The following is a 13227-nucleotide window of genomic DNA, read 5'->3' as shown; positions in this document are numbered from 1 at the left end:
CTCAGCCCAAGAGAAACCCTAGCACTTAGTGCAGGGGCTGCCATTTGCTCTCAGCAGTGTTTTCACTTCTTGCTGAAACACAAGGGTGCCTCAATGAGGTGCTGCTCCTGCCATTGCCCAGAGGACCCTGGGGCCTCTCTCGCATGGGAAAAATGGGCACGAGTTGATGGAATTCATTTTCTCGCTCATGGTTTTTTGAGAACCTGACTTAAACCATTTCAGACAAGCTGCAGTGTATTTATGCTTTTTATGTCCTGTTATGGCAGCTCGATAGATTAATTTTATCTTATAAATTGCATTTTGCCTCCTCAGTGCTTTTATTTTCCCTGTTGTATCTTTGTGTTCTTCTCAGTTGCTTGGCTAAGTTTCAAGTCTATGCTTTTATTTTTCTTTCTCTTTGCCAGTGCCTACAGCTCAGCCCCTTATGGGAGCTGCTTACCAGGACAGCTCAGGAGAGCAGAAAGGAACCAAAACCACACCCTCTGCCCAGAGGGACGAGGAGAGGAACTGTGACCAGCAAACAAGCTACATGACCGGTCAGAACTCAGTCTCCATGGATTTTGAACAGCTACTGGGGCCAGACGCTATTTGGGATGGTTTAGGTCAAAATTATCACTAGGCCCATAGTTCACTCAAGGAATCATTATCCTTTTCTCGAACACATGCAGTAGCTGTTCTCAAGGGACCTCACACATTTGGGAGACAATTATTGAAACACCCAGTTAACATCGAGGGTGGTGCTGGCTGCTGTGGAGCTGTATACAAGGGTGATCTTCCCCTGCCCAGGAGGAGAAGGTCAGAGGAGAGCCTGCCACTGAGGCCACATGTGTGGGGTTTGCCAATAGGCCAGTGCGGAAGGTGCAGGGAAGTGAGTGAGGCCAACAGCAAGTTGTATCCTCCTCCTGTTTTTTAATTATGAAGCATTATAAGCATACAGATACTCACAGGATAACCCAGCAGATATGCATGTTACTGTTCAGTCAGAATGAGTAAATGCTTACATGTTTTTACCTTAGATCTTTTTTTAACCCTTCATTTAAAAGTCACTGTTATTCTGGATCTGGTTCACTGTAAGAAATAAAGGTCACCAGAAATCCTGAAGCTGTTGTAGGATGACCATGGGAATGATCATCAGGCTCTGGATAAAGATTCACCTGTGCACCCCATCCCACTGGTGTGCACTTTCCCAAGGCCAGAAATCAGTGCAGTCACATGCTCCAGGGTCTTTGGGGCTTTGAGGAGAAAGCAGTTCTCTTGTGCAGTGAAGTACCCCTTAGTCATTGCAGAAAGTTTTAAAACTACGGTATTTTTTATGGTCTAAAGAGATGACCATAGGGACCTCTTTGGACATCTTCTTCATAGTTAGTGATTAATAGAGACTTTCTGATGGTTTCCGTTTCCTGCTCAGTATGCCCTTACCTCTGAACTTCCTGTATTTTTTTGAATGTGCACCACCTAGAACTTTGCACATGCTGTTGCCTCTGCCTGAACTTCTCCTTTTAATGATGCCTAGGGAAGCCTCATTGTATAGATCTCCACCTAAATTTCACTTTCCATAGCTGTACTTCTCAAGACCCTAGTATCTGAGGACTCCTGTTGAGCTCCTGTACCTCCCCCCGCCTCCCCTCCCCTCCTTTGGTATTGAATTGACATAACTTGCTTAGTGACTGCCCTCCTCAGGGGTGGGTGCTGCCTTCATTACTTCAGGCGTCCATTAGTAGGCACTTTTGAAGTGAATGAAGGGATCACACAGGCATTACTAGCCTTCACACCGAGGGTTCAGATCTCTTCCACTCCCACCCTCCCAGCAGGAGGGCTGTAGCAGGAGGCAGCTTTCAGAGCGTTGAAGCAAGCAGCCCCAGAGTTTGATGAAGGGTCTTGCTTCTCATCTTAAACCTTGGCCAGATTAGCCAGGTCTCAAAGCCTTAACTTCTTCTGCAAAATGGGTGATACTAACAATGTCCCCCAGGGTTGCTGTAAGTAGACAATACAAGTGAGGTGCTAGGTCCTGGCATGTCCTATGGTGTCGGTCAGGCCTCCTGTGTCCCTGACCTCCTACACAGGGTATAAGAGAGAGAGGAAAGAGATGAATTAGTTGCCATCTCTCCCTTCGGAGAACTTTCTGTCTAGTTGGGGTGTAAGCAGCTGCAGATAATGAAATCAGTGCAGGGGATGGGGTGACTTCTCACCCTACAACCTGCAGTCCTCCCTTTCTCCCACTCTCCGTACAGTGGTTCTTAACCAAACAGTGGAAGCAGCTCCTTTGTACCTTTGTCAAAGGCTCCTGAGATATTGCCGAGCTGGTTCTGGCTATGAGCCTTGCTGTGTTTTAGCCTTGAAGCCTGAAAGCCAAATCCTAACTTCTGCTAAATCACAAATTGCTATAGATTGTGGACTTTTGGGGGGCATTTCTGAAGTCCAAACTATTAGTGAGATATGTTTCTTATGTGTTTCTTACATTTTTAGAGAAGGAGTTAAAATCGCAGGCCCAAGTGTTCGTGTGAGAGTGCACCTCCCCCAGGCATTAACTGGGATGTGTCTCTGTGTGTGGCTAATACCAGGGCTGACCACGGTCTGTGTCACAAATGGACATTTGTACAGGACTTATTTGTCTTCACCTCATGATTACTTAATGAAAGTCATTGGACCTAACCTTTGGTCCTGTGAGCAAACATTGCTTTTTGTCATGAAATAAAGACCAAATTCCATTAGAATGAGGTGGTTATAGCAAAAATATTTCTTTATAATGGAGAGTGATTCACTAGAGCAAAGCCTTGTGGAGAGATTTCTCCCTTGTTCTTTCTTTTTCACCCTCTTTCAGCCTGAAGTACTTACTGATTAGCTTTTCCATTATTGGCCTTATATTGGTTAGCTTTTTTTTTTTTTCTGGAACAAAATACCTGACATACACAATTTAAAGTACTGAATGTTTATTTTGGCTCACGGTCTCAGTCCCTGATTGGTTGACTCCAAGGCCGAAACATCATGGCAGAAGAGCAAGCCAGAGAGAAGCTACTCAACTCATGTTGCCCAGAAATCAGAGAAGAGGAGGAGATCTAGTGAGCAAGGGGCCAGGGACTAGATACGGTCTCCGTGGTCCTGCCCCCACGACCTGACCAAACACACCCAAAGTATGCTTTATTTGTCTCCGAGGTGTTTCTCAAGCCAGTGAAGCTAACAGTCAGATTAACCATGCCAGACACTGGATTAAGAGATGAATAACAAACCTCATAGAGTAGTGATCCTAACAAATTGTAGACACAGTAAGAGTGCTGTATCAGGAATGCTTCCTTTAGGTCACGTGGCAGCTGCTGTCTAAAACAAAAAGGTTTAGTTTATGGCTTTTGCATCCTGACCAGAGACAAGAGTGACCTAAAGTCACAAGGGGCAGATTGCAGAACCAGACAATGGAACGTGCAGTATCACAGGATATTTGTGTGATTTTCTTCTGAGTGTTCTAGGTCAGCTGGTCCATCCCACAGTGCTGCTTTTGTAGCCTTCACTTGCATGCTTCCAGTGATGGGTATCTCCTTCCATCATGTAATGGTTCAGGGGAAACAAAGAACATATTCATACTAGTTAGGTTCCTTCACTTCTTTTTTTTTCCCCCATCGAGTTTATTGGTACATTTTAGGTACACAGTACAGTTACATTCATCACTGGGATCTTGTACCTTTACATGACAGGTCTTGGTTCTCCCCTTGTCCCTGCCCTCCCTTCACCCCTCCTCCTCTCCCCCTTTATAAACACTTCATTTCCATTTTTTCATTTTCTCATATTTTTCCTCTTATTAGCTTTCCCCCACCCTTCCCACTTTCCCTACACCATTAGCCATTTTCTTCCTATTTCACATTGTCCATTATATCATTAGGATCTTACATACTACTATAGTTTATTCACACCAGAGAAACCCTAAAACACAAACAAATACGACTCTTCATCGTGAATGATGTTCTTTCCATTTTACAGATGAAGTTACTGAGATTCAGAGAGGTTAGCTACTTTGCCTAAATAGCTAAGGTCATACACCCAATAAGTGGCAAATTCGGTGTTGGAAACCTAAGTCTGTTGGATTTCAAAATTGATTTTTTTCCCACTGTATTCTGCTGCCTTTAAAAGTATTTGAACAACTCTTTGTATGGAGTTACAGTTTCTCTGAGAAGCAGGCAGTGTGGTACAGGGGTTAAGGGTTGTGCACCCAGCAAACAGCAAATCTAGTTGTGATCTTACTGCTCTTTGTCTTCTCTCTGACCCACCAATGCACCTTTCAAATGAGTTGGGCTGCAGCTCTGGAGATTTAAGCTTGGTATCAGGAAATGTTTCTTGACAGGCTTGTGAGTCAGTGAAAAAGCTCACAAAGGAGCCATCACGATGTCTCCTGGATACTAGGAGACTGGAAATGAGAAAAGCACATTCCTGTTGTGGGTGTTGAGAATTATTGCTCTTTAATGTTGCTTCATGAGGCCCTCAATATTTCCCAAACTGTCACTGACTTCCGATCTGTGCTAGGTACCGTACTAGGCCCTGAGAACATGAGGATGAAAGGTTACATCTCTGCTGCAAAGCAGTGTGCAGTCTAGTGAGGGAGAGAGGCTTCCAAATAACTGATTGGTGTGTAAATAAATAAATAAGCCAACTGTAATTCCTGATTGGTCCCCACAGCATAGTATGTTTGTTGGGGTAACATATATGTATAAGACTTATGGAAGCACAGAGAAGAATGACTTTTGCATAGTTCAGAGGTGGGCTTGCAGAGAAAGAAAAATTAGATCTGGGAGGACGTGTAGGAGTTCTTAGAGTAGGAGTAGAATAGAAAGCTAAGGGTTTTCCAGGCAGTGGGCCCAGCACATGCAAAAGTATGGAGGCATGAAAGAGCATGGTATGTGCAAGGAGCTGTGGTTAATTTACTGGAAACCTCCATAGGTGGTGACAGGGAGTGTTTCTTGAAAGGTTGCTAGAACAAGATCATGGAAGGTCTCTGGCAGTGGGTATACTATGAGTTTTAGGTTTCTTGCTGGTTTGTCATGTTCATTTCACTCTTTTAAACATTTGCTCTTGAGAAAGAGGATAAATTGAGAGGTAAGGGATGTGTTTGTTAGGTCTCTATTGCTGTGACAGAATTCCTGGGAAAATCAATTTGAAAGGAAGAAAAGTTTATTTTGCCTCATAGGTTCGGAGGATTCAGTCCATAGTTGCCTGGCTCTGTCACTTTGGGCCTGTAGCAAGGCAGAACATTGTGGAAAAGAGTGCAGAGTGGAGCACAGCCGCTCACTTCATGGTGGCTGAGAGGCAGAGGGGGAGGGGCAGGGTCACAGTCTGCCCCTCATGGGCACAATCTTTCCTTCTTAGATGCACCCTCAATAACTTAGCCTCTTTCCACTAGGCTCCACCTCCTAAAGGTTCTGCCACTTCTGGTAGCACCACAGGCTGGCCTTTTGGTGACATTTAACGTGTAAACCATAACAGGAAACACTAGAGGCAGAGAGGCTCGTGAGGTAGTTATTGTAATGGTCTTGGCTCAGTTATTGTTGTGATGTAAGAGTAAGGGGTGTGTAGTAGTAAAGGAGCTACTGACGTAAACATATTTGATTTTCAGATTCTAAAGTTTACGCAGGTGATGGCCTTGCCGTATTACCAGCTTGCATAGAGCATCCTGAAGATTTGCCACGCTCAACCTCAGTATCTGCTCACTTGAGTTCTAAGAGTCAGCTTTCTGTTAAAGACAGTGTGATTTGGACTGATGAATCCGAGAACACTGACATCTCACATGATACAGAATACTTAAAACAGAAAATCCATGACTTGGAAGCTGAGCTGAAGGGCTACCGGAATTTCGTATTTCAGCTTCACAAACATTCCCAGTGCAGTGAGGCCATTATTACGGTTATGTGTGGGACAGAAGGGGCCCAAGATGGTTCAAACAAGATCAAAGGCAGCACTGATGAAGAAGATATGACCTTCTCAAGTTTGCACCAAGTACGATATGTGAAACATATGAAAATCCGTCCATTGTCCCCAGAAATGATTGATGGCAGGATGCTGGAAAGCCTAAAACAGCAGCTGGTAGAACAGGAGTATGAGCTGCAGAAGGAGGAGAATTTGAACTTGCAACTCTTCAGTGAAATCCATAACCTGAAGAATAATTTTAGAGATCTCTCACCCTTGAGGTACATTCCACATTTGCCTTCTCCTCATGTAAGCTTGCAGCCCACCAATGCTGCCTCTAGGCAGGCCGTGTGAATTCCAGGGGCTTGCTGCTCTGTGATGGGGTGTGGAGTATCACAGTGTCACAGCCTTGGGAAAGGCTTTGTGGTAGGGGTCAGGCAGCCAGGCCCTTGGAGAAATGAAACACGAGGCCACAATGCATAGTGCCTGCACACATGCACATCAGTTAGGGGTGGAATGTCCTCTGAATTTGACAAGGCAGATTTTGCTTCCTGGAGCTGGGACTAGGGTAGAGGTTTCATACCAGTCACTTGGTGAATTACAGTGCATCTGCTTTACTGCAGTGTTTATTCTTGGACTCCATTATTGGCCTTTGCTGTCCTATGGAACAAAATCTGATGTCCTAGGCAGAGTGGGAGGAACATAAATATTTTCCATATCTTTACCCTCTGAGGTCATCTTACAGAAATAAGGCTATGTTGAAAGAGAAGAATTCTTAGGTCACGAAGATAATGCCTTATATGGGTATAAATATATATAGTTTTGCTTTATAAGATATGGCAAAAATGGGGTCATTTGTAGAGTTGACCTTTGTTCATCACTAATTTGAGACAAGCACATTGTTCTGAGTTGTCAGGAGCCAGAGTGAATTTTTTAAGATTTCCCAAGCATGGAGATTGAAGCAAGCTTGCATTTACTGATGGGCTGTTGTGTCAGGCCCCGGGTAACAGAACTTTTCTTATTTAATACCCATACCCTTGAGCGTGAGGTGTTCTCATCTTGTTTCTATAAATAAGGAGCCTTGTGTGCGTTGATGTGACTTGCCTGCGCGTATTCCTAGGGCTGTCAGAGCTGCTCCAGGCTTCATGCCTACATTGTCCTCTTGTATTGCTCATGTTCCTCCTCTTCCATTGAACCAGCCCCTCTGCTGGCACTGGTGTCGCATGATTAGTATGTGCATGCGTAATGTCAGAGCTGCTCGCCAGGCCCAAACACTGTTGTCATTTCAGAGAAGGAGAACGTTGGGAGCTGAAGTGTCAGAGTCTCTTTGGAGCTGGGTTACTGTGGCCACAGTTGCTATGAGCCACATGTTCTCCACCTGTACTTTTCTGTTCTGGCTAACACTCCTGGGCCCAACTAGGAAAGGACAGCCCCCGGTGGTAACAAGGTAGTATTGCATAATCAGAGTTGTGTTTGGATCCCAAATCTTCACCACGACTCAACTTTGTGATCACTTTTGTTTCCTCTAAAAGGAGGCATTAATACATTTGTTGGAAGACTGAATCAGTAACTTATATAGAATACCTCCTTTGGTGATTGACAGGTCTTATGTACTATGCAAGTGGTTACTAGCCATATGACTATTCTCTGACATTTCAGTTGGGAGGAGAAAGTCCTATCTTATACCTTCTTTTTCTTTGAGCTTCACAAGAGTTTTTGGTGGGTCCCTGGATCCTTGGGGGCACTTGTTTCTACAGTTTAGAATAAAAGTAGTTGTTCTCTTGAGTCCTTGGCAATTATACTTTAATTGGGAGCTTTATAAGGTTAAAACTATTGCAGAAGTCTTTGTTCTAGCTTTGTTGACTCTTTAATCTCCAAGAAGGAGTGGCCTTGTATAGTTTCAGCCTTTCTAAATACACACTTGTATAGCTGCAGGTAAAAATTTTGTTCTGTGATTTTTCTGATTAGCATTTAGGTCACAAAAATTAAATTCTAAAGTGGCACAAGCATTTTCTTTTCCCCCTTTTATCAGATACGGTTCATTAGTTCAGTCCCAAGCCAGGGAGCTCTCCCTTCAGCGGCAACAGATTAAGGATAGCCATGGCATCTGTGTCGTTTACCGTCAGCACATAAACACCATGATTAAGGCGTTTGCAGAGCTGCTGCAGGCCAGCGATGTGGATGACTGCATGGCCACAGGTTTCCAGGAGCAGCTGAATCAGTGTGCAGAGCTGCTGGAGAAATTGGAGAAGCTGTTTCTCAGTGGTAAGTGGCGTGGGCTGGTGGGTCCTGCGACAATCAGTAATTGACCTGGGACAGCCTAGAGAAAATGATGCATTGGCCCTCACCTTGTCAAGGTGACAGCAGAAAGCTTGGCTGCTGTTTCCTGCACTGGCCAGGTCCAACTTCTTGTGGCTTCTGGTCTGCACTGTGCCAAGGCTGTGTCCAGTTGAGATGTCTCAGGGGCTGGGCTGGTGAATTGCATGGGTGCTGCCCTCAGCACTGGCTGAGTGGTTGCCCATTCTGAAATATCTAGAAAAGAGGGTGTGTGTGTGTGTGTGTGTGTGAGTGTGTGTGAGTGTGTGTGTGTGTGTGTGTGTGTGTGTATGTGTATGCTCATGGGTTTTAAATATTAGCCCCCACCCCCCCAAAAAAAAAACCAACCATACAAAACATAACAGATAAAATACATTCAGAGATCAGGAGTGACTAGAGAAAATATGAAGTGAAATCTTAAAATCTTAGCTATATGTTAGGCACACCCCCTGTATCTTTCCTTTCTTTTGAGACAATGTGTTGCTTTGTTGCCCAGGCTGTCTCAGACTTCTGGGCTCAAGCAGTCTGCCTGCCCCAGCCTCCTGAGTAGCTGGAACTGTAGGTGCATGCCAGCGCACTAGGCTTGTGCTATTATTTTAATAATATTACTTTTTTTTTTCTTGTTTGGTACTGGGGATTGAACTCAGGTCCTTGAGCTTACAAGGCAGGTGGCAGAACCACTGAACTAAATCTCTGCCCTTATTTTAATAATGTTATTACATAACTTTTAAATGATTTTTTCCAAGACTATAATAAAGAATTCCCTTTTACCCTTTGTCTAGCTTCATCAGTTGTTAACCTTTTGCCTCATTTGTTTATTCTTTTGTCTCTCCACACATATTCTATGTTTCTGAATCTCTGAGGGTGTATCGGCCATGTCATATCCCTTTCCCTCAAGCTACTCCAGGGTGTTTTTCAGGCCAACGACATTCTCATGCATAATTATCAAAGTCAGAATAGGATAAACTCATATACTGTTATCTAATATAGAGTCTGTATTCAGATTTTTATAGTTGATTCAGTGGTGTTTATGACAGTTTTATCCCTGGTCCTGATTCATAATCTTGCCCCATGTCACTTTTCCGAGTTGGGATTAAACCCAGTACCTTGCACATGCTAAGCAGACCCTCTGCCATTGAGCTAGATGCACTGCCGGCCTTCCCCTGCCCTGTTGTCTTTAGCTGTCATTTCTCTTTGTTCTCTTAATCTGGAGTCCTTCCTCACCATTTTTATTTTGATGACACTCAAATACTTGAGGAGTTCAGGCCAGTCCCACAGTTTTGGGTTATCTGTTGTCTACTCATGTTGAGATTCCTGACTAGCTGAGATTTATTTACTTCAGGCAAGAAGGCTCCATGAGTGATGTTTTGTTCTCATGATGCCACATTTAGAAGGCCCAGAATATGAGTTTTCTCAGTTTTGGTGATATTAACTTTGATAGACTTTAGTGCCATCTGTCAGGTTTCTCCACTGTAAGTTATAACATTTCCCTGTACAACAAATAAATAATTGATGGGAACACTTTGTAACTCTGTAAAGAGTCCATTCCTCTTTGAACTTTTACCCCAGGCATTTTAGCATCTATCGATGATTCTTGCTAGAGTCAAGGGTTGCTGTGGTGGTGGCTACATGGGGATTCTTTTTCTAACACCTTCTCCTTCTTCCTTTATTATTAGGTGACAGCCACCAGAAGGATGCATTCTACATTAAACTCCTTTTATTTAAATATTTGTTGTTTACTAGTGTAGGCCAGTAGATTGGTTTGGTGAGTTGAAGATCCTTTTGATATGTTCCTGCTTTTGTTGTTTTCAGGAGCGCTTCCTTACTTTCCAGAAGAACAAAGATGTCCCAGGCTCCTCTAATACTGTCCCATTTCTCTCAGCTAACCATTTTTCGGAGCAGCCTCGGTTCCTTTTAATGGGGAATGCTTTTTAAAAACTAAGACTCTATGCTGGTTGAGTTCATTGCCATGGAGGTGTCATTGTTTCTAGGCCTTTTAACAAGCAGAATTAGTATTGTGTAAATATAAAGTTTACTTCAGAGAATCGTTACAGTTGTTACTACCTAATAATTCTTAGCCAAACTCTTATCTTCCCCACCTCCATATTTGTAAATTTTCTCTGCTGCCCCAGCAGTAAGAGCTCTGCTTTGCTCATGTCCATGATACATGCAAATGGCTCCAGAATTGCACCAACCATACCACTGTGAAAGACGTACTAGAAGACTTCACACATTGGTTTGCAGTTCTTTTTGTTTTTAGGCTAATGGTATGTGGTTAGGTATTGATTTTAAAAGATACTTGGTTTCATTCTTTCCATAGTGTTGTTACATTATTTATTTAAAATACAAGTTTCGTTTGCCTATACCTGTGTTCAATTTAATATTAATTTTAATCCTATGTCCTTGTTGATATAATTTAATTTTATTATTTGAGTATGAAAAACAGTGAAGTTTTCCCTCTGCTCTTTCTTCCAGCCTTTGCACTTTCTTCTCTCTGGTGCCCCTCCCTCATCTCTTCAAGCCTTTTCTCATTGTCCCCTTGTTGGGAGTTCCTGTTTGCTAACTGTGAAAGAGCAAGGGCCTCTGCCCCATTGCTGACGTCTCCCCCGACCCGCCTCCTGCTCGGGTTCCCCCTCCTCAGCCCACTCTACCTGCACAGCACTACCTGCTTGGTGCCCTGCCTCCCCTGCTAGATGAAATGTTCACTGCTGTAGCACTAGGACATAAACAGTGTCTGAACGTCGTCATCACTCGATGTGTGTTGTTTGAGACACTGAATAAATGAGTGAGTTAATACCTGAATCCATTTATAGTGGGGAGTGTGCGCCCACTGAGAGGAAGCAGCTCATCTGTGATCATTTATGGAATGAATGGGAGAGCTGGGATTTCAAATCAGATTTCCGGGCAAAAATCTCTTTCTGTTAGATCTCCTTGTATTCCTCTTGGGCTCATATATGTTCTTTGATTGAAACTTTACAATGATCTTGGAAGTGCGCGGTATTAACCCAGCTTTAGTGTTGATGAAACTGGGGTCCAGGAATGATACCCTGCATATCAAAACATGTGGTCTGTCAGTGAAGAGTGTAGCTCCGGAGTGGGGCTGGTGGATTAGGGGTCTGGCTCCCCACCTGTAAGCTGCGTACCTTCTGAAACCTCATTCCTCGCCTCAGTTTCTTTACCCGTAAGCTAAGCATTCTAATACCTAAATCACAGAGCTGCTACAGGTCGAATTAAATAACAGCTCTGAAGCCTTGGCTCAGCACTGAACACGTGGTAACCTTCAAGTACGAAGTTCTTAGCCTTAAATGAGGAGATCATGTTGCTTATAGGCCCAGGAGAAGGGGTCAAACCAGACTTTGACTCTGTTCGCTTTCTTTGTATGTACAGGACAGATGGTCCAGGAGGCTCCACGTATGCTCATTTTCATTCCAGTTGAGACTGTAGGATAGGTGACCCATCTGGGCCCAGTCCCTGCTTTTCCCTGAAGACCTGTTCTTGACAACTTTCTTGGTACTGTTTTCCCAAGGATCTTTAAGGTGCAGGGTTTGAGAGTGCTTGACTTTTCTCAGCTTTATAAGAATATTTTGTCTTCTGGTCAAGACACATAGGCTAGTTTTCATTTTGTTAGTGAAGAGATAATTGGGTGACTGATAAAGCTGCATCTTCTAGGTCCAGGGCGTTTCCTTGCTTTCTTTCCTCCCCGTAGCCCTGGCCAGTGGCAGTGGGTGGCTACAGGGAGAGCACCTTTGGCATAGGCTGCCTCCCACCCCCATCCAGCTACCCTTTGGCTGACTTCTCAGGCATCAACTTTGCCAAACCCCGGGAGAGCCCCCCTCTTGCTCCCTGTGGATTCTGAAGGCTGGAGCATTTCAGGCTTAGCAGACAACACAACCCTAGAACTTTGTTTTCTTCTACAAATGACATAAAGTCTGAGGAACTTCACCTCAGCTTAGAGAAGAAAATAGAATGCAGAGCTGGATCTTTGTTGGGTGCCATCTAAGGGCTCTGCCTCCTGAGTTATGAAACAAGCTTGTAATGAAGTAGTTTTATATTTGTGGCAGTTGCATGGCATGAGTTCTTAAAAATTTAAATATCGACCATCTGAAATCAGTACAAAATATTATGCTCACTGTGGAATAACATAAGCAAATACTCCTAAAATTGTGTTAGTTTCCCTGGACCTCACATGCCCAGACCTTTAAAATACATATGTTCATTGCTTTTAGAAAGGGGACTGTTTGCAGACTCTCTCTTTGTTCTGTTATAGATCACATTAATATACATTGTATTAGTGGCCGCAGAGCCATCTTCTGTATAAATCTACTATAATTTGTTTAACCACTGCCCATTAGGTGGATACTTAGGAATCCAGGTTGGGGCGGTTATACAAAGTTTATACTGGAATCTTTGTGCCTGTCCTTGCTATTTCTTTCATAATATTTAATTGGTAGAACCTAAGAAATAAAATGATAATGTGGTTGTAAGAAGTAGGGATACTTAGCTCTACTGAACTAGGGATTCACTAGAGGCCCGGAACTCTGAAGCATTTTGTGGCTATGTACATATTTCAGTGGTGAGACTTCAACCTTAGATTCTCCAAAAAGGCTGGGACCCATTGTAGATTAGGAACCATACGCTGGTTTATGGTGCCTCCCTAGACCAGTCGAGTAAATGTAATGTGGAAGACAATATTGTGTCTTCAGAGTATTTTGACTAAGGCATGGGAATGGTACAAGGAAGGTTACGGGAAGCTTCCTCAGTGAGTTTACCATAGGTGCCAGTGTTTAGCCACAGGAACAGAAGACAACTGCCGGGATCTCTGGCCTTAGCCCTCCTTTGCTGACAGGGATGAACCCAAAGCATTTTTTTCCTCTCAAGGCCTTTCACAGTCTGCCTTTTCTTGGCTTCTTCCTTCCGCTGATGAGGATGATGGAGAAAACAACTAGAAAATGAGGAACGCTGGTCTTACTGTTTGCTGTGTGCTAGGCATTGTTCTCAGTCCACAGGGAACTATTATGAATTATT

The 13227-nt window shown here is 43.6% G+C and overlaps 1 protein-coding gene across 7 annotated transcripts in view; it reads left to right on the top strand.

The window, feature by feature from the left end:
• The window catches only part of Cdk5rap2 (CDK5 regulatory subunit associated protein 2), a 190945-nt gene that overhangs the window by 136424 nt on the left and 41294 nt on the right, over positions 1 to 13227 (top strand). For 6 of the 7 annotated variants that reach the window (XM_010602920.3, XM_010602923.3, XM_010602919.3 and 3 more), the window contains exons 23-25: positions 405 to 536; positions 5597 to 6167; positions 7919 to 8151. In XM_010602920.3, the coding sequence (XP_010601222.1) occupies positions 405 to 536; positions 5597 to 6167; positions 7919 to 8151 (936 nt within the window). The remainder of the gene's footprint in view (positions 1 to 404; positions 537 to 5596; positions 6168 to 7918; positions 8152 to 13227) is intronic. The other variant, XM_010602922.3, reaches the window with a different exon arrangement.

The sequence above is a fragment of the Fukomys damarensis genome, unplaced genomic scaffold, assembly GCF_012274545.1.
Source record: "Fukomys damarensis isolate Sample0158 unplaced genomic scaffold, DMR_v1.0_HiC HiC_scaffold_36, whole genome shotgun sequence".
NCBI lineage: Eukaryota > Metazoa > Chordata > Mammalia > Rodentia > Bathyergidae > Fukomys > Fukomys damarensis.
Note: the sequence above shows the minus strand (reverse complement) of the source record. Positions and strands in the feature narration are given on the sequence as shown.